Below are 26,766 nucleotides of genomic sequence, written 5' to 3'. Positions count from 1 at the left end.
ATGTAGATAAATACCACCCATGTCGTTTCCCCTTCTACCTAGTGTTCGAAAGCAAAACTACAATTCAAAAAATGGGAACCATCCATACCAAGCTTTCTGGTTGTTTGTCTGGAAGTTGAAGAGCTTGAGGATAACAGAGTCATTGTTACCGAATGATATCAAGGTTTATAAGTGGCCAAATTAATGAAAGAAGAGAAACTGATTATAGTAAAGGAGAGTTTTGTCCGGTAAAGGTGATTTTCTTACCCAAAGTAGGTGATTCACTCACAACCACCCTTTATATTCACTTGAGCTTAACTAGGAGGAGGTTCCAGGTTGAATTCATTTGGGAGAAATCTCCAAAAGATTAAATAATTTAATCAATGCTTCCTTCCTCTTCCATCGACATGTTAGGTGGAAATATTTCATGGGGGTTTCACCAGGTTATGGCCTCACTAGGATAGACGCCTTCACATTACCCACCTCAAGCTTACCAACATTTTACCAAATGAAAGAAAGTGCATTTGATCCTAATTGAGTCAAAGACCCAACATTTTAAGGTCTGAAGGGACACTTATAGGTTTCTGGTACAAGCATTGAAGTCCCCGAAAATAATGATCTGCAAAGTGGTCACCTTAGACCAACTCACATACCATGAGCAAGGCTCTACTGCCTCAACTGATCCTTGGTGCATTACATTTAGTAATGGGTGGGAACTGAATAAAAGTGGAAGTGATTTGATCCTATGGGAGATTCCTCTTTAGATCAAGATTTTGTTGGTTGAGGAAGGGATGTTGCCCTTTATTCTAGTTGAGATGGCAACATAAGCACCTTGCGCCATGGGGGGGTGGAAGAAGCTAGGGCTAGCAAGTTGTGAAATGCAGCGAGGAAGAATGGATCACCTAACAACATAAGATGAGGAAGAAAATAAGTTGGGTCTCATTAACCCCATGAATCCATTATTTTATTTCAAGTTAGATCAGGGGAGGAATAAAACTTAGAGGGTGGGCCAAAAAAGACAAGACAATCGCTGGACCAACACTTGTCAAATAATAACCCATTAGCTGTTGGTATTATTTCTTGAATGGTTGGAAGGGTTTCTTTCTTTAAGGGGGTTCCTTCTTGATTTAAGGTGGATGGACAAGGATGCTCCTTCTTGCTTTAATGAGTGGGGGTATCATGAAACCCATGAATGTTTTATCCGATGTCAGGTTAGACAAGAGGGGGAGAAGAACTTAGAGGGGGGCTGAGAGAAGATTTCATTTGTCCATTCATCCAAATGAAGATGCCAACTTTAGAGTGGGGTGATAATCCCTTGGCTAATGAATGAGTCTTTCCTGGTCTATGACAAGAAAAAAAGATAAGCAGTTAGGTTAGGCGAGAGATAATTCCCTCCTTCCTTACCCAAGAGAGAGGGATTTGATAGGATTGGCCACTGGCTTTGTCTCTATATTCATTTCCCCCAAATCTTCCACACCTTTTATTTCAATGTGGTGACCGATTTTCCATAGGAGTGCCTTTGGGAAGCGTGTTTCACTAATCAAGGCACTTTGACTATCTCAGTCTAATGAGATAAGATCAATTCAATTCGATCTTTGTCATTTGTCAGGGCAGAGCATAGACGGGGCAGGGGAAAGTGTAGGTAGGATGAAAACTGAATGAGATAGGTTGCGTATCGAAGCTCATGCAATGCCCAATTGGAGCCAGAACGAGGTAAGTCGAAGATCGAAGCTCAACAACATATGTATATGTATATGTATATGTATATGTATATGTATATGTATATGTATATGTATATGTATATGTATATGTATATATATATATATATATATATATATATATATATATATATATATATATATATATATATATATATATATCTATATATATATCTATATCTATATATATATATGTATGTATATATATATATATATGTATATATATATATGTATGTATGTATGTATATATATATATATATATACATACATACATACATATATATATATATATATCGATATATATATACATATATATATACATATATGTATGTATATATATATATGTATATATATATATATATATATATATATATATATATATATCTATATCTATATAGATATAGATATAGATATAGATATAGATATAGATATAGATATATATATATATATATATATATATATATATATATATATATATATATATATATATATATATATATATATATATAGCCAGTCGAAGGAGGAGGAAGTTGATTGGGAACGAATGGGAAGCAATCGAAGGATCCATTCGTGAGCCATTACCAGTCGATAAAGGTTAGCTAAGCACTCAAATCACTAATTCAGTAATTGAAATACCTGATCAGGGTATTATGCACTAAGCCAGTCAGTTGAAGTACTTTAATACTCGTCAGGGTGGGGAGTGAAGCAGCTGAGCTGCACAACATGTTAGGATTATACTTTTTGGAAGCATTGCATATGACCAAGATTAGAAAGATGTATGCTAGCCAATGTCTCCAGACTCCCATTTCTCTGTCGAGACTTATCCACTGAATACTGATAATTCCCCTTAACCCAACAGGGTTCCAGGTTTACGGACCCAAGTTCAAATGTGAAGGTTCTTGAATAGCCAAACATGAGATGTATTAATAAGCCCAAATGCAATGGCCAAATTTTCAAATTTTATATATACAATAATATATGAAGAAAGAGAGAATTTTCATTAACATAAATGAGCAATGATTCAGATTCATTTATACATTCAAATCATTCAAGAATCAGATCAGTTTAGAGTCCATCATTCTTCAAGTGACATTCATGATATAACACTCAACATTGGAATTCTTTCCCTATCAACCACCATTGGAGCTCCACCCATGCCATTGCAGTGATTATTGTTCTCATTTGTGGCAAAAACACATATTTTGACGAGAGTTGCATTGATGTTTCCATACTGGTAAGATCCTTTTGGATTGGGATGAGCTACACTGGCTGTCACATACCATATGCACAACAATTTCCATTCAAATTTGAGAACTTGAGTACATATATGGATGTAACTATCACCATTCTTGCACTTGATGTATATTTTAGAATTCAACCCTGGTTTGTCTATGAATCTTTTAGGAAATTAAATTTTTATAGCCATCCTCACTTTCCAGAATCATTCCTTTATCTTTATTTCCCAAAAATGCTAACAACATTAAGAAATAAGCATATTCATGTATCTATCTCTTTGTAAAATCTATACAGATATCCCTCCCAGGACACATGATGCTAGACCCAAAGTAAGGAGGGCGAAAACCAAACCTGACAAATCTTTCCTGGTTCAAAGACCAAACAATCTCTATTGGGGCTTTTGGAAATGGTCTAGAGGCCTTGTTCTAAGAATTTCTATAGTGGAAAGTGGCAGTGAGAAAAATATTAGTAAAATGAGTAGATGTAACCACGTAATAGTCTTGAGATGGTTGATTTGCAGTGACAATAACATAGTAGGTTTGGTCGACATGAATGTCAAGAGAATCATATACATTTTGAACAATTTCATATCCTTCCACCTCCATGAGCTTCAATTTATGATGTTGGATCGTGAATTTCAAAGAGGATGACGATTCCACATTTGAAATCTAGAGGCAGTAAGTTTTTCCTACAGATAAATAGATGGCTCATTTTAGATATATAAGTAAACAAATTGGAAATACAAGATATTCCATTAAATAAAATTGAAACAAACTACATCTTGTGGATCATTGAGTACCTAGATGCATCCAAAAAAGTCTAGCAACCTGACTTGCTATAGAGAATTGCAATATAGCTTGATCCATTGTGATTGTTGCACCACTTGCTAGCCCATGACCATTAATGAGAACATCAGGTTTACCAAGTGATCTACCCATGTGAAGTGTTCTCCTAAGGATCTGCCTAAAGCTATAAATTGGTGAGAGATTGATGTAGTGTAAGAGAACATTTTGGTGGACATAGTGAAGTTGGACATAGTCAATCTCTTTAAATTCAAAATTTGTATTTGTTTTTGGGATATATTAACAACTTACTATGTTATTGGTCTTGTACCAATCACTTATGAATAGAGTAATATCACCACTAGGAGCAGGGAATAAAACATGATGAAGGGCCTGTTGGCAACAGTTAGCTCTCTAAATCCCCCAGCTACTTTGTGCATATACATTGATGGAAAGTAGTAGTAGCTGCCTATCTAGACCTTCACCTAGAACTTGTATGTAAAGTTCTGTCATTTACAACTGATATCTATCGTAGCATCTTGTGAAATCATTAATATGGTGCATCCCTTATATAATCTACTTTTTACTCCATAAATGAATGATACCCTTTTGGCCTACATTTGTCCAATCTTTGTATCTGACGAGGTAAAGGAGCATACGATTGATAGATCAAATAATTGTTTGTACAATTTGATTTATCCTCGTGCCAAAATAGTAGAGAGACAATGATCAAGGTGGTTTAAGAAAGATGACACGACGAGCTTAGGCGAATTAAACATGTATAGATGTTTAGGAATGAGTATAGATTCATTTTAATTCCTAATTTACAGGAATCAAATTTTTGCGGGTGAAAATATATTTTCATGTTTTGCAATAAAAAAGGCGGTTTTCATTTTGAAGTATTTGCTTTGATGATTGATAAATCCCCGTGGACTTTTAAAATCACACGTGTGAGCATGAAATGACATTTCAGCTACAATGAAAAGAATTGCTCAACTTATAATTATACATAAAATTTCGGAATGAATGACAAAAATATATTTTGAATGAATGACAAAATAAGTATATTGAAAAATGACATGGAAAATCCTGAGTAGGCCCTCAACTCTAAATAGATATTTTCACTATGATGAGATAAAGCATGCTTCTTTTGCTCCTTGTCCACATCATGCAACAACAAGTTTGGGTTAGGCACATAACATGTCTCCATATCTTCATCCAATTACTCCATTTGCATATAAATCTATGGTGTTGGTGAGTGTATTTCGTCTCCTACTTGGAATTAATATACCTTGTTATTGATCTCAATCCAACTATTCCCTGGTATTGTTTCCACCTTCTGGTCTTTCATAAAATTTCTTACTTTTTCTACTTCATCCCACCTGGTAGACTTTGCATATATGTTTGACAACAACATATAATGTGCAAAATTTTGGGGGTTTGACTCAAAAATCCAGTTTGTTGCATGTCTACCAATATCTATATTGTTATGGATTCTACATGCATTGAGAAAAGACCCCCATACAGCTACATCAGGTTCTAATGGCATGTTGCTGATAAAATTTTGTGCCTCGTAAAGGTGCCAAACACGACCTAGAAGATCAACCATACAACAATAATGCTCTATTGTATGGATGATATTGTAATATTGATTCATGGAATAGAAGTATTTCCAACCATGGTCTGCTAAACCCGCATGGCCACATGCAAACAGAACACCAACAAAGGTGACACTGTTGGGTTTTATGCTAGAGTGTTGCATCTGTTCAAATAGTTGAAGGGCTTCCTTGCCAAATCCGTGAATAACATATCCTACAATAATAGAAGTCCAAGAGACAAACATCCCATTTAGACATTTTACTGAACATTTTATGTGCATCTTCTATACTCCCACATTTTGGCATACATGTCTACAAGTGCATTTTCCACAAACATGTTAGACTGAAATCCACTTCGTATTATGTCTTCATGGACTTCCTTGCCATGTTTCAGAACTGCAATGTTGGAAAATGTTGGAAGAACACTTGCAAAGGTGACAGAGGTTGGTCTCACACATGCCAGTTTCATTTGTTTGAAGAGTTTGAGAGACACATCAAAATACCCATTTCGCACATACCCTAAAATCAACAGACTCCATGATACCACGTCTTGCCTAGGCATTTTCTCAAACACTTTCCATGCATTAACCATGCTACCACAATTGGATTACATACCAACAAGGTCGTTTCCTACAAATATATCAGATTAAATTCCATTCTTAATAATATATGCATCGACCTTCTCACCATGTTGTGAAAGTGGAAAATGCAACAAGCTGGTAGAATACTCATGAAGGTGATGGAGTTTGGCTTCACTCTTGATAATTGCATAGATGGTAAGAGCCTAAGGACTTCATCAAAATGCCCCCTTTGTGTATATCCTGCAATCATTGAATTCCATGATATCACCTTTCATTCAAGAATTTCATCAAAGAGCTTTTGGCCTTCTCTAAAATGTCCATGTTGAGAATACCATGTAATTAATGAATTCCATGAATCTGTGTTTTTTTTGGGCATCTACAGAAAGAGTTCCATAGCCTTATCAAGATACCCCTTATGCGCATATCCAGCAAGTATTGTAGTCCATGAAACCACGTATCGTTTAGGAATTTGAAGAAAAATTTTCATGGCCTCATCTAGTTCCCGTCCTCTACATACCCTAATATCGTAACATTCCTAGATACTACATTTCGTTCCGACATTTTGTCAAATACTTGCTATGTATTCTCTATGAAATCACATTTAACATACATATTTACAAGAGCACTCCCCACAATGGAATTACACTGCAGTACACTAGCAATTATGTCATGGTGGAATCCTTTGCCATGTTCCAAATCTACCAAATTAGCACAAGTGGAGAGAACATTGGTAAATGCAAAATGGTTAAGTTTGGCACCTGTTTTTTGCATATCAAAGTAAAAATTCAGTGCCTCCTCGTAATTTCCCCACCTCACATAACTGGCCACCATTGTAGATGATGAAACCACATTTGGTTTAGAAATTTACTTAGGTAGGTAGGGTTTCCCTATCTCCCATCTCCCTATAGAGTACTCTGGTCACATTTTCTTTCTTCTATGATACTAGTTCCTATGCTACCGCCTTACGACGTTTCCTTTGCAACATCTGGTGCAATTGCTAATATAACTCTAACTCTGTCTTTCTTACCTCTCTTTCTTATCTTACTATTTGATTGTTTCTTCCATATCCTCGATTTTGAAAATCTCGTGTCCTTTTGGTGTCTCAAATCCCACCACCCTTCTTCCACTCTTAGGGTTCATTTCAATGGTCCCTGCTCAATGGGCCCTTTTGTGATATTTTTGAGATTGTTGAATGTTATTGGTTGAAAAGGTGGAAGAGTGGCCCTGTGATCAAGATGAATCCAAAAAAATTAGCTAAAGAAGTCTTTTACTTGAAGGCCCACGATTTGATTTATTTTTTCCATGGTCTCTAACATTTAGAGAAAATCATCATGGACTAGATTAGGAGATCATGGAAGATAAAATGTAAGTCTAAGGTATGGGTTTTAGGTAAGGGATACTTTTTAGTCATTTTTAATTCTCCTTATGACATACAGATGATGTGCAAATGATGTGTATGAAATTATAATAAGTGTTCCTCATATAGAACATGAAAATCCAATGAAGGATCTAGTCTAATAAGGCTCCTTTTCCTCCCATATGGATTCTAAAATGATTTCTCCCCCTTAAAGATCAATAATTATTTGGGAAGTAATGTTGAAATGGCCCCAATAACCCAACATAAAAGGATGGCAATATAAGAACTTATTGTATAAAAATATACTAATGAACTTTTTAATAAATCATGTATCTAGTTCTTAAAAGGACATATTGGCCTTAATATACTAATGAAGAGAACATCCCTGGACAACCTCAAGAGGAAGAAAATGATTCTAACCTTATTTAAATGACAAGATTATAATGAATATATCCTTAATTAAATATTGTAGAAATTTTGAATAATTAAACACTTATTCACAGAGATTACCCTGATTATACACTATTGCGGAATACATGCACAATACATAATCTCTTCTACATTGATCATCAATTTAGCAGCATCAAAAACAACGAAACATCAATCGCATGCACACATTAACACAGTCTGTAACCCGGGGAAAGCATACAGCTGAAAACCCCACACTATCTGTATATTATAATGATAGAGAACATGTAACAATACATAGTACAATACTCCTCACAAGTACTCAGTACTATCTCCACCTATTAAACACAAACTAGCTCAGATTTGATGCCTCAAATCTCCTCCACTGTTTGCCTGCCTCCATTGCACAATCTTGGAAGAGAATCAATCACTCTGTGAAATCGAATTCCTTTGGTTATACTACGCAAGCCTCACGGGAAATCTCCATCCATGCACGTGCAAATCTCATGCACAACTATAGTCACAACTGATAGCAATCTCAACCTCTAACACCTGTCTCCACTGAACTGTACATGCACTGAGTTAACTGATGTATTCTTTAGTTGCTTTATGAGTTAATAATTAGTGAATTAATTAATAATTAATTCACACAACTCATCACTAGTGTATTCTTTAGTTAGACTAAAATACAACTAGTTTAACCAAGTCAAACTGAACACAACTCCATCAACTCCACAATCAACTCCACCAAATTCAACCACATGAGTTCTAACTGAAGTCCTGCATGCAATAGCTCAACTGACCCACAAGAAAAGCATATTTCCTTCTTACAACTGCATGTGCCACATCTGTAGCTCAAACTGAAGTGCTCTAAGAGGATAAGATAATGCTTATAGTCCAAATATTATTATGAGACAATAATATTTGACTGTTCTATTTTTAGCCTGACAGTCTAAAAATAGAAACCACCCATATGTCTAAAAATAGAAGTCCATCTATTTTTACCAACATGACCAATCATCCACAAATAGCATACTGCAACTCATAGACCATGATCCATATGTCTAAAAATAGACTTTGCGCCAAAAATAGCCTGCGGGCCCACTTAGTGAAGGCGACTTCTTTCCACTAAGCTCCATCATCTTGTTGCATTCTCAACAAATATAATATATTGTTGGAATATATTATATTCCTTGGAAGGTAATAATGTCTTTGTATTATGTCAGAAGTTTTCCACAATCTTATGTAAAAGAGTAATACATTATATCCCATATTTATTATGGCATAATATACTCTTGTATCCATTTATTACATAAAGAGGTGTTATTTTGGAGAATTATATTATCCTACATTTAATATGTGAAAGTAATTCATCCACATCTATGGGTATATAATAGGGTCAAGGGAGCCTCTTAAGGCATATACCATTTTGTGATATCATCACATCTTATCCTGTGCTCAGACGTAGCCCAATTGGGTGAACCACGTATATCTGTTGTATTCTTTTTCCTTGTTCTCTTTTATTTATATGTTGATACATTGTTGGTTTCTTAGTATATCTGTTGTATTCTTTTTCCTTGTTCTCTTTTATTTATATGTTGATATATTGTTGGTTTCTTAGATAGATAACTAGTTTAGTAGATCTAATATTCTAACATATATAATGTAGAAAAAATAACTTAAAACCAACCTAGATTCATCTTAACTCCAGATCTACCAAGCGCTGAGAGAGATCAAATCTCTGAGATGCAAAGAGATTTTAATCCCTCTGAGCACTTGGTAGATTTGGAGTTAAGATGAAGATAGGGTTTTTTAATTCCCCCCTTTAAATATGTTATATTCCACATGAATAGGATGGATCAATACCATGGGCTTTCATAAACCTGGAGCTCAAAAACCACTGATAACTTGATCAAGTCAAGTTTACCTTAACTACCCAACAAAAATTAATAAAAGTAATATTCCACATGAATAGGATGGATCAATACCATGGGCTCTCATAAACCTAGAGCTCAAAAACCACTAATAACTTGACCAAGTCAACTTTACCTTAACTACCCAACAAAAATTAATAAAAGTAACGTATAATTTTATTTTTAAAAGGGCTATTTTTATTGTTATTTTTAAATTTTATTTTGACCGAGTTAAATGTTTACAAGATATTACACTACATTATAACATCTCTACCATAATGGGTTGGAGAGTGTCTCTCAACACAACCAACCTACTTTACCTTAACTACCGAGGTGGCTTCAACATTTAGGCCTTTAAATATGATCTAGAACTCCCTTAGATCTGTAAAAGTCCCAGTGGACCCCAAGAATATGAAGGGTTTTTACGTTATCCCATGCTCTTATGGGACTCCCTACATTGGTGAGACTGGTTGCTCGATTAATAAAAGGATCCGTGAGCATGCAGCTGACATCAAGCATGGCAGGGCTCACTCCTCTACTTTGGTAGAGCATGCAGATAAATCTAAGCATCGCATCTTCATTGAGGAGGCCCAAGTCGTTGCTAGGGTTAGTCATTTCCATCATCGTAAATTGAGGGAGGCCTTAGAAATTGAAAAAAGACCCAATAATTTGAATAGAGATGATGGTTGGAATATTAGTAGAAGTTGGGTCCCTGTCCTGTCCTCCTAGTTTTTTAGGCTTCTTTTTGGGATTTATTTTGTTTGTTTGTTTATCTATGTAGGTATTGGTGTCATTTTTATAGTATTTGTTGTTGATTTATTCTTCATTAGGGTTTATTTTCTTGATCCTTTGTTTTTTATGTATTTTATCATCATATTCGTTCTTAACTCCGTTTAGTATTTTTGTTATTTGTTTAATGGGCCTCAACCCCATATTTTATTGTTTACCTTGTTTTATTTATTGATTACTTTTCTTTGAATATATATATTTCTTTTGACTTGTGTATATTTTTATTTTATTTTATTTATTTTTCTATTAATTATTTTTAATTTAGTTTATTTTATTTCCATTAATTATTTTATTTATTAAATGATGTCTCAATTAGGGTCTTGAGTTCTTTTTATAATTTTTTACTTCCCTCATTGTTTAGAGTTTGATTTTTTTTAATAAATTAATTTAAACAAAAACAGCCATTTAATATAGCCGTTACTTATTAATATTTTTTAATAAATTAATAAACTGATATCATTATTTAAATATTATTTTTCAAAAACTAGTAATATTTAGTTTTAATAAATTAATTTAAATATTATTTTTCAAAAACTAGCCGTTTAATATAGCCGTTACCTATTAATATTTTTAATAAATTAATAAACTAATATCATTATTTAAAATTTTATTTTTCAAAAACTAGTCGTTTAATATAATCGTTACTTAATAATATTTGTTCTTAATATATTAATAAATTAATATCATAATTTAAATATTATTATTCAAATATAGCCGTTACTTGAAATTATGTCTCTACATTTCTCTCTATTTAAGTCTTTGCCCTGGTCTGTCTCTTCATATGGTCCTTATGATGAACCACACTTGTTGGTTCGAAACGCGTAGGTCAAAAATTATGAAGACTTTGCTTAATTCATTATGGATAACAAAAGCCCATATATAGAAAATAACGATTACTTATTAATATTTGTTTTTAATAAATTAATAAACTAATATCATAATTTAAATATTATTTTTCAAAAACTAGTAATATTTGGTTTTAATAAATTAATTTAAATATTATTTTTCAAAATCTAGCCATTTAATATAGCCGTTACTTTTTTTCCTTGGAAAAATTGTAATTTTATTCATATTGAGTAAAATTACATGTCGTATATGCTGAAACATCATATGCTTGATCAAAACTTGTCCCGCTGGAAATATGATCTAAAATAATTTACTGTCTATCTATGCTTTCCTACCTTTCTTTTTTTCCACTTTCCACCAACCTTCATTGTTGGGCGTGACTGTTACAATAGACATTTGTGCTTCGTCTGTGGCAGCCGAGATTTCCTTTTTAGAATTTGAGCTTTCTGTAGAGTGTGCTCACTTGCTACCTCCAATTTCTTGCCCTGGGATGAGTTTCTCACTTTGCTGCTATGGGTTGGTTGTCTTTGGATCTATTTCATATTCAATTTGATTTTCATCATTCTGTGGGTTGTGTGGAATGCTTTTTTCGCTGAGTTCTGGATTATTTCCTAGATATTCTGCTTCTTGAAATATGTTGGTAGTTTCTGTGTTTTTTTCCTCTTCTATGTCATCTGTCCATGTGGCTGAAAACTGCCATCCTTTCAGCTTTGGTGGCTGTCTTCTTTTCCTATCTTTTTTGTTTTGTGGGCACGCACTTTGTAGATGACCAGTTTGACGACATATGCGGCATCTGAAGGCAGTGTTTTCATAATCAAGTGGCTGGGCCCATTGCTTTTCATTGTGGAGTAAGAGGATGTGGTATGGTAATCCTTGACTGAGATCAACCTCCACACAGATCCTGGAAAATGTATAGATATCCTTGGATAGGCGCTCATTGTCTACTTTTAAGAATTTCCCCAAAGTGTTGCCAATGCCTTCTAATACTTTGAAGTGCCAAAAGTGCAGAGGTAGGTTATATAACTTTACCCACACGGGCATTTTGGAAACCACCATGGTGTTTGGGTCAAATTCCGGAAACCAAGATGTCATAAAAAGGCCAGCATTACCCCAGAACCATGGTCCCTCGTTCAATGCATATTCCTTGTCATTTACTGTGTCGAATTTGACAATAAAAAACCCTTTTGAATAGAGGTGGATATCACAGTTTTCTGTCCATATGGAGTAAATCCATTGACAAAGGGCTTCTGGTTTGGGCCAAAAACCATTAAACCTGCATATCACTGCTTTAGATAAATAATCAGCATGTATTTCATTTACCTCGGGTACAACAATTGTTAATGCAGGGTTCTGAGTTGTCTGCTCGACGATGTAGGCACCAGGGGTTGTAGCTTGCTGTTCTGTTTGTGCTTGAGATTCCATCTTCCCTTTTACTGCATCTTTGAAGGAAATAGGTCCTTTTGTGCTTGTGCTGAAATAAACTTCGCGGAGTCTCATGCTAAGGCAGATGGTTGAGTCGTTGCCTATGTCGTATTCTTTTAGTTTGCGCTCCTCCTGCAAAACTTTTCATATGTAGATAAGGAGTTGCTTGCAGGGTGGGATTCCTATCCTTTCTTGTATCCTCTGTTTGAGTGTTTTTATCTCCTCCCATCTCCCTATCTTTATGCATACTATGTTCCCTTCCAAAGATCTGATAAAGAGGGTACTTTGTTTACGTTCGAGCATTTCAGGAGCAGATGCTTCAAGATCCAATGTTGGGGTGTTTGCCTGATCCTGCACAATCATCACATCTCTCTGTTGCCGGCTCTGATCTATGATCTGGGCCTGTGATCTAGGGCATAGAGGAGACTTTATGTGAGCAGGCCTCCAGATCTGGGCTTGGTGTAGGCCGTTCTGTTTGCTAGATCTATTTGATCAGTGGCAGATTTGAGGTTAATACACCCTTCCATGTTGAGGGAGATCGATCCGGATCTGTGCATGGTAGAAATTCCTCGTTGAGAGGAGTGAAACCATTTCGGAGCCCATGCGGTTTTAGGAAGCACCTAATTTAGGGTATGGTATCGGATCCCCAAGAAATTGTTTAGCTTTGGCGCCCTGAAGTTGCTCACATAATAGTCCCTGCCCTTAAGGGCTGCATCAGTCTGCTTTGCGCCATCGGTTGCGTGGTCATCCTTAGATGCGATCTGGTTGTGTGCAGCTCCCGATCCAGATCCGAGCGTGTCCTCCAGCGTGGGCGGGGTAGTCTGAGACCAGAACCAACAGGGTGGGGAGACTAAATCCTCTTCGGATTTGATGGCGAGACAAGCTGCAGGATAGAAGATGGGCTCTAGTGGTTCTTTTAGTAGATTTGGTGTGGAGATGTTCCGGTCGAACACTGCAACGGCTGCATTTGCCAACGCCTTTGTTCCCTCTTCAATGGTCTTAGAAACACTTCTCCGCCTCCCAGATCCGAAATTCCATACAATTATAACGTAGCCTGAGACAAGATTATGAATAGAGTGCATGGAAGGCAAGACTGCTAGATCCAGCGTTAGGCTACCAGATCTATCACTATGTATGCCAAACCCAGCATTTTGAGCATTGAAAATCCCTTGATATTGGGGTTGATACGGTGTAAAAACGATGGCTGCAGGAACCCTTACCATCTCTTTCGTGTGCGCACCATTTTCTGCACGCCCTTTACTTGTCAGGCCTCTCTGGTGGCCATCTTTGCCTCCCATCACCACCTCTCAAGATGCTGTTCTGCCTGCCCCATAGGGTTCTTTGTGCTCAAGGGTATGGATAGACCTGTAGATCGCCAGAGGTTTTGGGCCATGGGCCGCTCTGCAAGGGGCTTGAGCATCATGTGGCCATTGAGTCTGCTTCTGCTCGATGGCTCCCTTCCCTTGTGACCTGTGTGCAGGCCTGTTGACGCACAGGTGATCCTCGGTGCTGCCATTGCGATCCTCTTTTTTCTATCGATCCTTAATATAGCTGTTACTTATTAATATTTTTTAATAAATTAATAAATTAATAAACTAATATCATTATTTAAATATTATTATTTTTTAGTAAATTAATAAACTAATATCATTATTTAAATATTATTTTTCAAAAACTAGTTGTTTAATATAGCCGTTACCTATTAATGTTTTTAATAAATTAATAAACTAATATCATTATTTAAATATTACTTTTCAAAAACTAGCTGTTTAATATAGTCGTTATTTAATAATATTTGTTTTTAATATATTAATAAATTAATATCATAATTTTAATATTATTGTTCAAATATAGCCGTTACTTGAAATTATGTCTCTACATTGCTCTCTATTTAAGCCTTTGCCACGGAAAGACTTTGCTTAATTTACCCAACAAAAATGAATAAAAGTAACAATAATATTGTAGAATTTTATTTTTAACAGGGCTATTTTTATTTTTATTTTGACCGAGTTAAATGTTTACAAAATATTACATTACATTATAACATCTCTACCATAATGGGTTGGACAGCGCTTCTTGACACAACCAACCGAGATTCATATTAACTTCGGATCTACCAAGCCCCCAAGGGATTAAATCCCTTGAGATGCAAAGAGATTTGATTCTTCTCGACATAACCAACCTAGATCCATATTAACTTCGGATCTACCAAGCACCCAAGGGATTAAATCTCTTGAGATGCAAAGAGATTTGATTCTTCTCGACACTTTGTAGATCTCTAGTTAAGATGGATCTAAGCTAGTTTAATTCAACTCTTTAAATAGACTACATTCCATATGAATACCATGGGTCAATACCATGGGTTCTCATAAATTTGGAGCTCAAAAACTACACATAACCAAGTCCAGTTAACCTTAACTGCCCAACAAAAATTAATAAAAATAAAAATAATTACCTAGAATTTTTAATTTTAACATAGGGTTAATTTTTATTTTATTTTGACCAATTTATTTTTTATAGGACACTATATTACATTACAAGTGCTGCATAGTAGCTAGTAACTACGACTTAGTTTAAATATAGCTAAATTAAAGTAAAAATTTTGATTTCAAATTAGTTTAAATATAGCTAAATTAAAGTAAAAATGCTGATTTAGAATATAGTCAATTTAGGTTTTATTAATTGGTAAATTGAGTTATTTTGTTAATTGTAATTTTATTGTGGAAAATCCAATCCTAATTTTAGGGTGGAAAATCCAATCTTATTGAGGGACAATAATAATGTCTTATTGTAGTGGTAATGTTTTTGTTGAGAAGATTGTCTATAAGGTTTTACATATTCTGTGTCTGTGAAAGATAGGTTGAATATATTCCTTAAAAAGATATAAATATTAAAAATGGAGTTGCTTTATTTACTTACTTATTTGTTGTTTGAATTATAACCATTTTAATTTATTATTAATATTTTTGTACTAATTTCTTATTGATATTTGCTGAAGGCTTCTTATTTCAACTTAAGGTGGATGAGGATGACTTTTTCATTTTTTATTTTTTTAATTTACGGCCTAGATTGGTTCTCAAGGGAATATGCTCATCATATGTTTAGTCTTAATGTGTGTGTTACAAAGTTTGTTAGGTTGCACTGATTTTTATTATTCCAATTATAATAAGTTCATATTCCAATTAGATGAGGAAATTAACATATAAACAAATTTTATTTAGCAAAATGGTCCATTTTACAATAAGATGTGTAATTCATTTTTTTCTCAAGTTAAACTAGATTCATGCCACCACGTGGTTCATGGCCCACCAATTTCCTAGGAATTTGAGATTATTCCAATTCTAATAAGTTCATATTCTAATTAGATGGGGAAATTAATATATAAACAAATTTTATTTAGCAAAATAATATATTTTACAATAAGATGTGTAATTTTTTTTTCAATTTAAAGTTGACCCATAACCTTTTATACACCTTTAATAAGGTAAATGTGTGCATTGGTAAGACATTCTTCATGTTGCAATAGTTTTTTTTGTAATATAGCTTGAGTGGGTGGAATGGTTAAGAGCATGTGTTTCTTCCTAAGAGGTCATGATGTCGCAAGTTCAAAAACAGAGGGGGTAGAGTATGTTTGCCTTCTCTTCTTAGACTTAGCACTCAAATCACTATAAAATAAAACCTTAACCAATCATATTGCAAATAAGTACTTTTGAATACCAATAAAAAAATAATAAAATCAATCCATAATGTTAAAGTACAATAAATAAAAAAGTAAAATTGACTTAATTTTTAAGACTAAATAATATTAAAAAAGAATAATAAGAAAAATAAATAAATAAGAGAAATAATTTTTAAACAAAATAAGAAAAATTCAATACATAATACCATGCCTACCACAAGTAGGATAAATAAAAAAGTAAATTTGTCTTAATTTTTAAAACTAAATAACGTTGAAAAAAGAGTAAAAATAAGAAATAAAAAAGTAAAGTTGTCTTAATTTTTAAGACTAAATAATATTTAAAAAAAAGGTAAAAAGAAAAAAAATAATAAAAAGTAATTTTATCTTAATTTTTAAAACTAAATAATGTAAAAAAATAAAAATAAAATAAAATTGTCTTAGTTTTTAATACTAAATAATATTTAAAAAAATAAAAGGGAATAAAATAATAATTGAAAGTTAACTTGTCAGTAGTAGTTTTCACTCAAAGTAATTATAGAATTTTATGGAAAAGCAAAATATGGAAGAAAAATCCAAAAAAAATATCTCGAACAAAGAGAAAATATGCGAGCATGAAGATTCTAGAAATTCTTTCTCACAAATGACATCATTTATAAAGTAATAAGAAAAAACAAAATCTCAGTTAAAAAACTATTAAAAGATATTTTATCATGTAACAAATCTTTCATAAAAAGACATTAAATCTCCGAAAAAAGATTTGGTAGATATATGTAAATAAGATCTGTCCATCATTGCTAATTTTGGTACAAACAAATAAGGTTTGTGACTTGATCGTTAACAAAATAATATTGGAGGTTATACGTAAAAGACTACGGGAAGGAAAAAAAAAAGCAAAAAGACAGGCAAGTTAAATATATTGTAACGTAAAGGCCTATGTAACTTTAAAAAATTAATTTTATTATTTACTTGTAATTCGTTCAAATAAAAATTATATAATTAAATAAAAATGATATGATTAATAATTTATTTAATTTTATAAATTTAAAATATTAATAATTAAATTTATTTCAGGACCGAAATCCTAAAGAACTTTATAAAATTAATTTTAATAATAATAACATGGAAAATTTCTACAAAGCAAATAACATAAAATCTATGAAAAAAGAGTATTAATATTAAGACTATAAAGTAAAATGAATTTGGAAATCTAATCTATTAAAAAACCTTGTGAGCCATAAAACATGAAGTTTAAAATCGTTTTGGTTTAATACTACAAAGGTTTTATTTATTTATTTTTGATCAGACGACAAGAGTGAGTTTATCTTACGTACGAGTGTATAAGTACTAGTTTATATTATGTACCAGTGCATAAGTTTAAAAAGTGTTTTTGTATTTAAAAAAACTTATATAGGTCTTTCAAAGGCTAAGTAGTAAGAAAAAGAGAGGTAAGGGGACATATTTGCGATAGTTTTTAGAAAGATCTACCAATGTTTATAGTATATAAACAAAGTAAGAAAAGATATTTCCCAATCTGAAGGCCAGACAAAAAGTGGAGCATGACTAGTGGACAAAATCACAAATCAAAATATGAAGAGAAGTAAATTGCTGCTATGGGAGGGGGATAGTGCCCTTGACACTGATGGAATCTGCCTCTAGGAGCATGTAATGCATATATCCAAAATTATCAGTGATCCCCTTCTTTGACAATGAGTCTGCAACCCAATTTTTCTCACGAAAAATGTGCTGGAGAGAGATCGAAGAGAAAGTCCCTTTGAGGATGTTAATATGAGAAATCCAGGCAGTAAGATGAGGAGGGGAGAAATCAATGTTTGTCGACAATGTAACAGTAACAAAATATAAATTAAATTCTTGATAGAAATATATGCTGACAAATAATTTTATATCTATATTACCTGCTAACAAAGTTCGCCAGATGACAACAAGATTGTGGGGATGACTCTCCACCCAACCGTAGGCGCAATTGTGCAAGACAACTGGCCACCCCCGAGCCTCAATCAACTACTACTGCCAGTGCCCCTAAGCCTTGGTATACCATTCTTCCAAGAGAATGGAAGATACAACCTGAGACTGATAGAATGCCGGAAAGAATAATCCTCCCTCATCTTCCTTGCCCTCTATTAAATAGAAGTCTCATGCCACTTTCTTTTGATTTCTTTCCTTTTTGATAGTTTCCATTTCTTGTTTTATTTCCTTTTTGTTGATAGTTTTTTTTTTATAGTTTCCTTATTCTTATCTAGAGTTTTAGTATGGTTATTTCTATTTTATTCTATTTTATTATTTTATTATTTATTGATTTCTTTGTATATATTTTTAATCTTATTATTTAATTGATTTATTTATTATTATTTATAATTTATTTTATTAATTATTATTTATTCATTATATTTTTTTATTATTATTTTTATTTATTATTAAGGGGAGGGATATTACATACTCTCCCACTTTAAGGAACTTCGTCCCGAAGTTAAGTATATTTATTATTCATTATTTTTATTATTATTATTATTATTATTATTATTTTTGTTTATTTATTATTCAATTTACTTCATGTTGCCAACACCCTCTGCTGAACTAGTATAACCAGCAGGCATCGAAAGTCCCCACACCCCAGGAAATCTCAAGGATCTCTGTCTTTTTTTTTTTTTTCCACTTTCGGCACCAGGCTAAGCCTGACCCGGTCTGTATCCTAGTCCAAGGCTGGCCCCCAAGGCTCGCGCCTGACTCAGACCTCATCTGCCCCAAGGCAGGCATCCGGTCCGGTACTCAATGACCCCGGGCATCTCGCAAGGCTGGCCCACTCCCTCCACAACTACTAAGGCGCACAGCCCCAGGCATCGAAGTCCTTTACATCCCTTCCAGGCTTCGGCATCCCAATCCAATAACAGGCACCTAGCCTAGAACATCAGGCACTTGGCCTCCTCAAGATGATCCCATAGCTCTTCAAGAGCTATCCATCAAGAGCTATACACAAGACAAAGGAACCACTGGCATATGTAGTGTTGATTGAGTTTGTCCCCAGCCCATATGATGTTACTTATTCTCCCTCGTGCGTATGGGCTCGCACGAAATCATCAAATAAACCAGCCCTCACGGCCCATTGTGGAGTCCTGTCAATCATCATACTTCAACATGCAAGCATTAGATATACCATCATAGTATCATAGAAATTGCATTCATCATAGTTAATCACAAATACATGCTACATCTCAAGAAATACTATCATAAGTTATAACATCAACATCAAATACCTATTCATCATGTAGTAAACGAATATGTTAATATACTGCGACATAACATCATAATCATAAGGATACATCATCACATGTGCATCATTATTCCCTTACCATTATACTCAACATCTTAACAGTTCATTAAACTAAATGGAAATCATAGTGTATGTATCCTAAAGTTTAAACAATAAAACATGATTTAGATTCTCCAAAAAGTATCTGTCTTAGCTAAGGAGCACTATTCACCACACATTTTAATCAAGTAAATAAGGAAAGTCTTGAAAAATAACAGCTGCATCTTCCCAGGTAGCTGACCCTGGGCTATATTGGTCCCATTGGACCTTGACTTGCTCAAACTCCCGGTTCCTGAGTCGACGAACTCGGCGGTCCAGTATACAGAATGGTTCGACTTGAAGGGCTCCTTCCTCGGAAACCTGCAATTTTTCAAATTTCAAAACATGGGACGGGTCGGGTACATATTTTCTAAGCATAGAAACATGAAACACATTATGCATCCTTCTTAGATGGAAAGGCAGCTCGAGCTTGTAAGCAACTGGTCCAATCCTCTCTAGGATCGTGAATGGCCCAACAAATCTAGGCGATAGCTTTGTTCCCTTACCCAACCTAAAGGAACTTTTAAAGGGTTTGATTCTAATGAAAACTTGGCTTCCTTCCTCAAAGTTTCTATCAATTCTCTTTGCATCAGCATAACTTTTTTGGCGATCCCTGGCTTCTTTTAGTCTCTGTTTAATTGTGGTCATTTGATCTTCCATTTCTTGGAGCATTTCAGGTCCCAACATGACTCGGTCCTCTAATCGATCCCAACTTAACGGAGTACGACATGGTCTTCCATACAAGATCTCGAAGGGAGCTGCCTGTATTGAACTGTGGTAACTATTGTTGTAGGCAAACTCTACTAAGGGGAGGTATTTCTCCCATTGGTTTTGTTGATCCATGACATACATTCTTAGCATGTCCTCCAACACTTGGTTTACTCTTTCTGTTTGACCATCTGTCTCAGGGTGATATGCTGTACTAAAATTCAGTTGTGTTCCCATAGATTGTAATAGACTTTTCCAAAATCTGGAAGTAAAACGTGCATCTCTATCAGATATTATCTTTCGTGGTACTCCATGAAGGCGAATTATTTCTTTCAGGAAAATGTGAGCGATAGCTGATGCTTCAAAGGTGGTCTTGACTGGAATGAAGTGAGCACTCTTAGTTAATTTATCAACCACAACCATAATACAGTCATGTCTCTGGGACGTCATAGGTAAGCCTCCAACAAAATCCATCGAAACAACTTCCCACTTAGTTTCTGGTATATCATGGGGTTGTAAAAGCCCTGCCGGGTGATGATGTTCAGCTTTAACCTGTTGACATTCTAAACATCGAGCCACAAACATTGTTATATCCTTTTTCATTCCTATCCAGAAGAATAGTTGTTTTAAGTCTGCATACATTTTCTGGACTCCTGGATGTGCAGCGTATGGAGCTTGATGGGCTTCCTTGATTATTAAATTCCAAAGATCATCATCTTCTGGAACATAAATCCTACCCTTATATCGTAACAATCCATCATTTTCTAAGGTGTATTCCTCCCACTTGGTTTCCACAGGTACCTCTTCTTGTAAGGCAAATTTGATTTGCTGGTAATGTGGGTCCCTTACTAGATGATTTAGAATCCGGCTCCTCAAGTCTATCTTTAATGTCGACATTGAATGAAGTCTAGGTCTCCTGCTTAAAGCATCTGCCACTTTGTTCTCTTTTCCCTTAATATAATATATCTTGAAATCATAATCACTAAATAACTCACTCCAGCGTCGTTGTCGAGCATTAAGATCTTTTTGTGTGAAGATATACTCAAGACTTTTATGATCTGTTCTTAATTCAAATTGACGTCCCATTAGATAATGTCTCCATAATTTCAAGGCCATTACAACCGCTGCTAACTCCAGATCATGAGTTGCATAATTGATTTCATGGTTCTTGAGTTTTTGAGAAGCATAAGCGATAACCCTTCCATCTTGCATCAAGACTGCACCTAATCCTTCTTCTGATGCATCCGTGCATACAAGAAAGTCCTTGTCCATGTCAGGTACTTTTAATATTGGGGCCGTTGTTAGCCGATGCTTTAGCTCATTAAATGCTTTCTCACACTCACTTGTCCATTCAAACTTAACCCCTTTCCTTTGGAGGCGGGTGACGGGATTTGATATCTGTGAGAACCTTTCTACAAACTTTCTATAGTAGCCTGCCAATCCCATAAAGCTACGTACTTCCTTGACATTCCGGGGAGAGGGCCAAGTCATTATAGTTTCTATCTTACTGTAATCAACTGCAATGCCTTTGCCACTAATGGTATGGCCTAGATATTGAATTTCCTTCTCAAAGAAAGAACATTTAGAAAGTTTTCCATATAGCTTATGTTCCCTAAGGCATTGCAGTACCAACCTCAAGTGTTCTAGATGCTCTTTCTCATTACGAGAGTAAATGAGGATGTCATCCAAGAAAACTTGGACAAAGCGGTCCAGATATTTTCGGAAGACACTATTCATCAAGTTCATGAAGGCTGCTGGGGCATTAGTCAAACCAAATGGCATAACAATAAACTCATAGTGCCCATAGCGCGTTCTGAATGCCGTTTTAGGTATGTCTTCCTCCTTGATTCTTAGCTGATGATAACCTGACCGTAAGTCTATCTTAGAGAATATTGAAGCTCCTTTTAGTTGATCGAAGAGGTCATCGACTCGAGGCATGGGGTACCTATTTCGAATGGTGGCCTTGTTTAGATCTCGGTAATCAATACATAACCGAAGAGTTCCATCCTTCTTCTTTACAAAAATCACTGGTGCACCCCAAGGTGACACACTGGGTCTTATAAAACCTTGATCAAGAAGTTCTTTGAGCTGTATACTCAATTCATTAAGCTCTGGAACAGTCATTCAATAAGGTGCTTTAGATATGGGTTCGACTTCTGGTTTCAAGGTTATGGAGAAATCAATTTCTCGAACGGGAGGCAAACCTGGTAACTCTGGAGGAAATACATCTGCAAATTCAGAAAGCAGTGGTTGCAATTTATCTGAGGACTTCTCATTGGTAGGAACCATTTCTACCGCATAAATCTTGCACCCTTTCCTCATACACTTATTAACTTTCTTGGCTGATATGAGGCGTAATGTAACACCACGTCTAATCCCTTTTATTACCTTGGTTTCACTCTTGTCATTTTTTATGAGAACTGTTTTATTATAACAATCCAGTATAGCTTGATGGGGTTCAAGCCAATCCATTCCCACGATTAAGTCATACGTTCCGAGAGTTGTACTATATAGATTCATCTTGGTGTCACACCCCCCAATGTTAACACTACAATCTCTTACCATTGACCCTACTGATTGCTGAGACCCTGATGCCATTTCAACCATTCTAAAGTTACTTTGCTCATGAGCTGTCAATCCACATCTAAGCATTGTTGAAGGTGAAATAAAACTATCAGTATTACCTGGATCAATTAACACAGATAGAGGAATGTTATTGATCATACTTGCAGATTCTACTACAGTAGCTTGGTGCTCAGCCTGGCGATGGTTTGTAGCTGCATGAATTCGATGTGGGTTTTGTGGTCTGCCTCCTTTTGCTTTGTGTTCTCGTTGTTTTATCCCTGATTGATAACTTGGACAATCTCTTCTATAATGTGGACCCTTACAATGCCAACATTCTACTTGTACCTGCTTTCCACGTTGTACTTGTCCTTGGTCACCAAATCTTCTACTCCTCCCATTAATCAAGTAGGGTTGACCCTTACGTCCTCTTGGAGGCAGTCGAGAAGTTGCGCTAGCGATCCGAGAAATAGGGTTTTGTCTTCCTTGGAATCTATATGACTGCCCCCCTAGTTTATTCAGCCTCATTGAGGAATGCTCCTTTCCTAAACTTTCATCAACTACCATTTGCTTCTTCATATTGATTTTCTTCAAGACTTGTTTGGCTAAACTAGTGGTTGTTGCCATAGTGGTGGGTTTCCACATGGCGACTTCTGCTCGGACTAAGGGGTCGAGTCCATGTAAGAATCTTTCAGCTTGACGTCTATCATCAGCCATATAGTCCACGTGATGAACCAACGAATAAAATTCAGCTTCATAGTCCTCGATAGATCTACCATTCTGTCGTACTTCATGGAAAGCTCCTACTTGTTGGTGTTTGTACTCCTCTGATAGGTACCTATTTCGGAAGGCTTCTTCAAACATTTCCCAAGTAACTTGTGCTGGGGTGACTTGCATCTTCATTTCTTCATTTACCCACCATAATAAGGCATCTCCTTTTAGTAGACTCATTGATATCTGGGCTTTTTCCGTAGAAGTGTATGCCTTAAAACTAAGTGCTCTTTTGACAGCCATTACCCATGCTTCTGCTTTTGAACCCGCTTCTAGACCTGTAAACTCTGGTAATTTGGATTTTTGGACTTCTTTCATAATATCAAGTGTTGCTTGTCCATCTTTGACATTGAGTTGAGAATTTAGGTCTTGTCTCTGTTTTTGTTCCAATTCCTTTTGCACATTTCCCTGATCTCGTCCTTGGCTTGAGACCCATTCCTTAAAGATATTGGTCATTTCTCCAAGGGAATGTAATATAGCTTGCTCAGCTGGGGTTCCTATCTCTGAAGTGACGGGAGGTGGTGATTCTACTCCAAGGTTGTTTTGGGTTTGTCTTTGCCGTTTAGGAGCCATGATCTACCCTGCAACCCAATTTTTCTCATGAAAAATGTGCTGGAGAGAGATCGAAGAGAAAGTACCTTTGAGGATGTTAATATGAGAAATCCAGGCAGTAAGATGAGGAGGGGAGAAATCAATGTTTGTCGACAAGCCTTCGATTAGTACCTGTGAGTCCCCATATACAAATAGGGTGTCAATGTACAATTGTCTGGAAAACCAAAGAAGTCCCCAGAGAGCCAAGACTTCAGCCCTCATGTTTGTGCCTAGTCCGCCATTCTAGTGTATCCTGTATTGACAATTTTGGTTCACATGAAGCCATACACCACAACCACATAGAGATCGTTGTGCAACACCATCAAAGAACCTTGCCGGGAAGTGCAAGGGATGTGAAAGAGATATGTGAGATCGATCCCGAATTGATCGAATGGGAGTCCTGACATTTTCCAGCCGAAGTAAAATCTTTTGGATGATGCAGTGAGAAATGATCAGAACTCCCTCAAAGATGTGTCCATTCCTGGCACACCATATTTCCCAAATAGTAAGAAAAGGAGTTGCCTTAACCTTACCTCCCCGCGCTGACCACCATTTGACACTATATTCTTTGTGTCCAAATCTTCTGTAAGGTAGATTTAAAGAAGATAAAATGTCGTTCCAGACTATGATAACAGTCTGGCATTCGAAGAACAGATGAGAATTGTTTTCGGAAGAGTTTATACACAAAGGGCATCTCCCTAGCCCATTGAATCCCCTCTTACATAGATTCTCCCAGGTGAGGTTCTTGTTTCTCCAAACCATCCAGATGAATAGTATGATCTTGATAGGGATGTCAAGTTTCCAAACCTTATAGAACCAGCAAGTATGATGTAGAGCACAGTTAGTGAGAATAATATACCTATAATTGTCTGCCACTTCTGACAAATTAACCCGCAGCTTCCTAACCTAGGTGATGAGGTCCCCCTCCTTTGTACTGCAAAGTCCAACAAGTCTAAGTGATCGTGTATAAACTTCCCATTCTGCTGCATATGTACTTGTCAGGCCCAACTCCCCCTCATGTTTCCAAATAGGAAAACTCTCATTCCAACCAACGATTGCTTGTTCTAACATGAATATGCCTCAAGCGTGTAGCCGTTGCAACATATCCCCAGTCAAATCATGTGCAACAACCACCTCCTTAATGCTATCGATACCAATAATGATATGATTCCCCCTGCCAAAAGTCCAACAAATTCTCTGCAAAAACAAATCCCTCACTTTTTGGAAACTTCTCCAGATATAGGATCCAAAGTTGCTCCTAAGTAGTCCCGATCTGATCCTTCTACCCTTTTCTTTTGCAAGTATTTTGTGGAGATGATGTCCCTCCAAATTCCTTCCTTGAATAGTCCTTGCCACAGGGATTTCATAATAAGAGCCCAGCCAAATATTTTTATATCTAAAATACCCCAACCACCATGGTCCTTTGGGATAGTAATACTTTCCCATTTTGTGAGATGATATTTTTGAAATTCTTCCCTTCCCGCCCAAATAAAATGTGCCATGATGTGTTTGATTTTGTTAATAATGGATGAGGGGAGGATGTATAAATGTGCCCAGTATATATTCAGCTGTTGAAGTACAACTTGTGCCAATATGTATCGACCCCCTAGGGACAACCATTGATGTGCCCATCCATTTAGCTTGCACCTATATTTGTCAATTATCCAAAGCCAATTTGCAATTTTGTAGTTATTAGGCTTGAGTCTAAAACCAAGGTATGTGAGGCCATCACACAAAGGCCGAGATTGGAAGTTGAATAATCTAACAATCTCATTAATCTCCCCTGGATCTCCTGATGAGTATAATATATATGATTTACCTTCATTTTCCAACATACTTGATGAAACTCCAAATCCTTGCAAAATATCATAAATACCCTCCATTGTGTCCTAGACACTATTCCAAATGCTAGAATATCATCCACAAAAAGTTATGTGAGACCATAATACCTGCACACAGCCTTATACCATTGAATTGACCTCCTGAAACAACTGACTTGATCTTGAGGCTAAGGCAATCCATTATCAAAATGAATAACAAAGGAGAAAGTGAAAAACCTTGTCGTAGTCCCCTGCTAGAACTAAAGAAAATTGAAAAGTATCCATTGATCATAATAGAAAAATGTGCACTAGAAACACAAGCCATGCTCCACTCAATGATTGGTGTAGATAGGTCAATATTTGATAGGATGAGGCGCAAGAATTCCCATTCAACACAATCATAATATTTCCAAAGGTCCACTTTCATCACTAAATCCTTAGTTTTCCTGGTGTGGATGGAATGAATAATCTCCTCAGCGGTGGCCACTACATCATGTATCAACCTATTGTGAAGGAAACCCAATTGTTCCCGCAATATGTGAATCGAGAGGGTTCCTTTGATGTGCTCTGCGATAATTTTTTATATAAGTTTGTAAGTGATGTTGTAGAGTGAAATGGGTCGGAAGTTAAGAAAGGAGGATG

At 35.6% G+C, this 26,766-nt stretch overlaps 1 protein-coding gene across 1 annotated transcript; it reads right to left on the bottom strand.

The window, feature by feature from the left end:
- Positions 1-22,504: 22,504 nt before the first annotated feature.
- On the bottom strand, positions 22,505-24,286 carry LOC149205940 (uncharacterized). The gene has a single exon (XM_089397543.1). The coding sequence runs from the start codon at positions 24,284-24,286 to the stop codon at positions 22,505-22,507; it is 1,782 nt and encodes a 593-aa protein (XP_089253669.1).
- Between the last annotated feature and the right edge of the window lie 2,480 nt (positions 24,287-26,766).

This window comes from Pinus tabuliformis, chromosome 1_2, assembly GCF_031772625.1.
Source record: "Pinus tabuliformis cultivar Carrire ecotype Pingquan chromosome 1_2, CPIR1, whole genome shotgun sequence".
NCBI lineage: Eukaryota > Viridiplantae > Streptophyta > Pinopsida > Pinales > Pinaceae > Pinus > Pinus tabuliformis.
The sequence above is the reverse complement of the archived record's forward strand: the minus strand, read 5'-3'. Positions and strand labels throughout refer to the sequence as shown.

What these genes read in the sequence shown, in the direction of transcription:
- LOC149205940 (XM_089397543.1), bottom strand. Translation starts at nt 24,286, where the DNA reads ATGGCTCCTAAACGGCAAAGACAAACCCAAAACAACCTTGGAGTAGAA.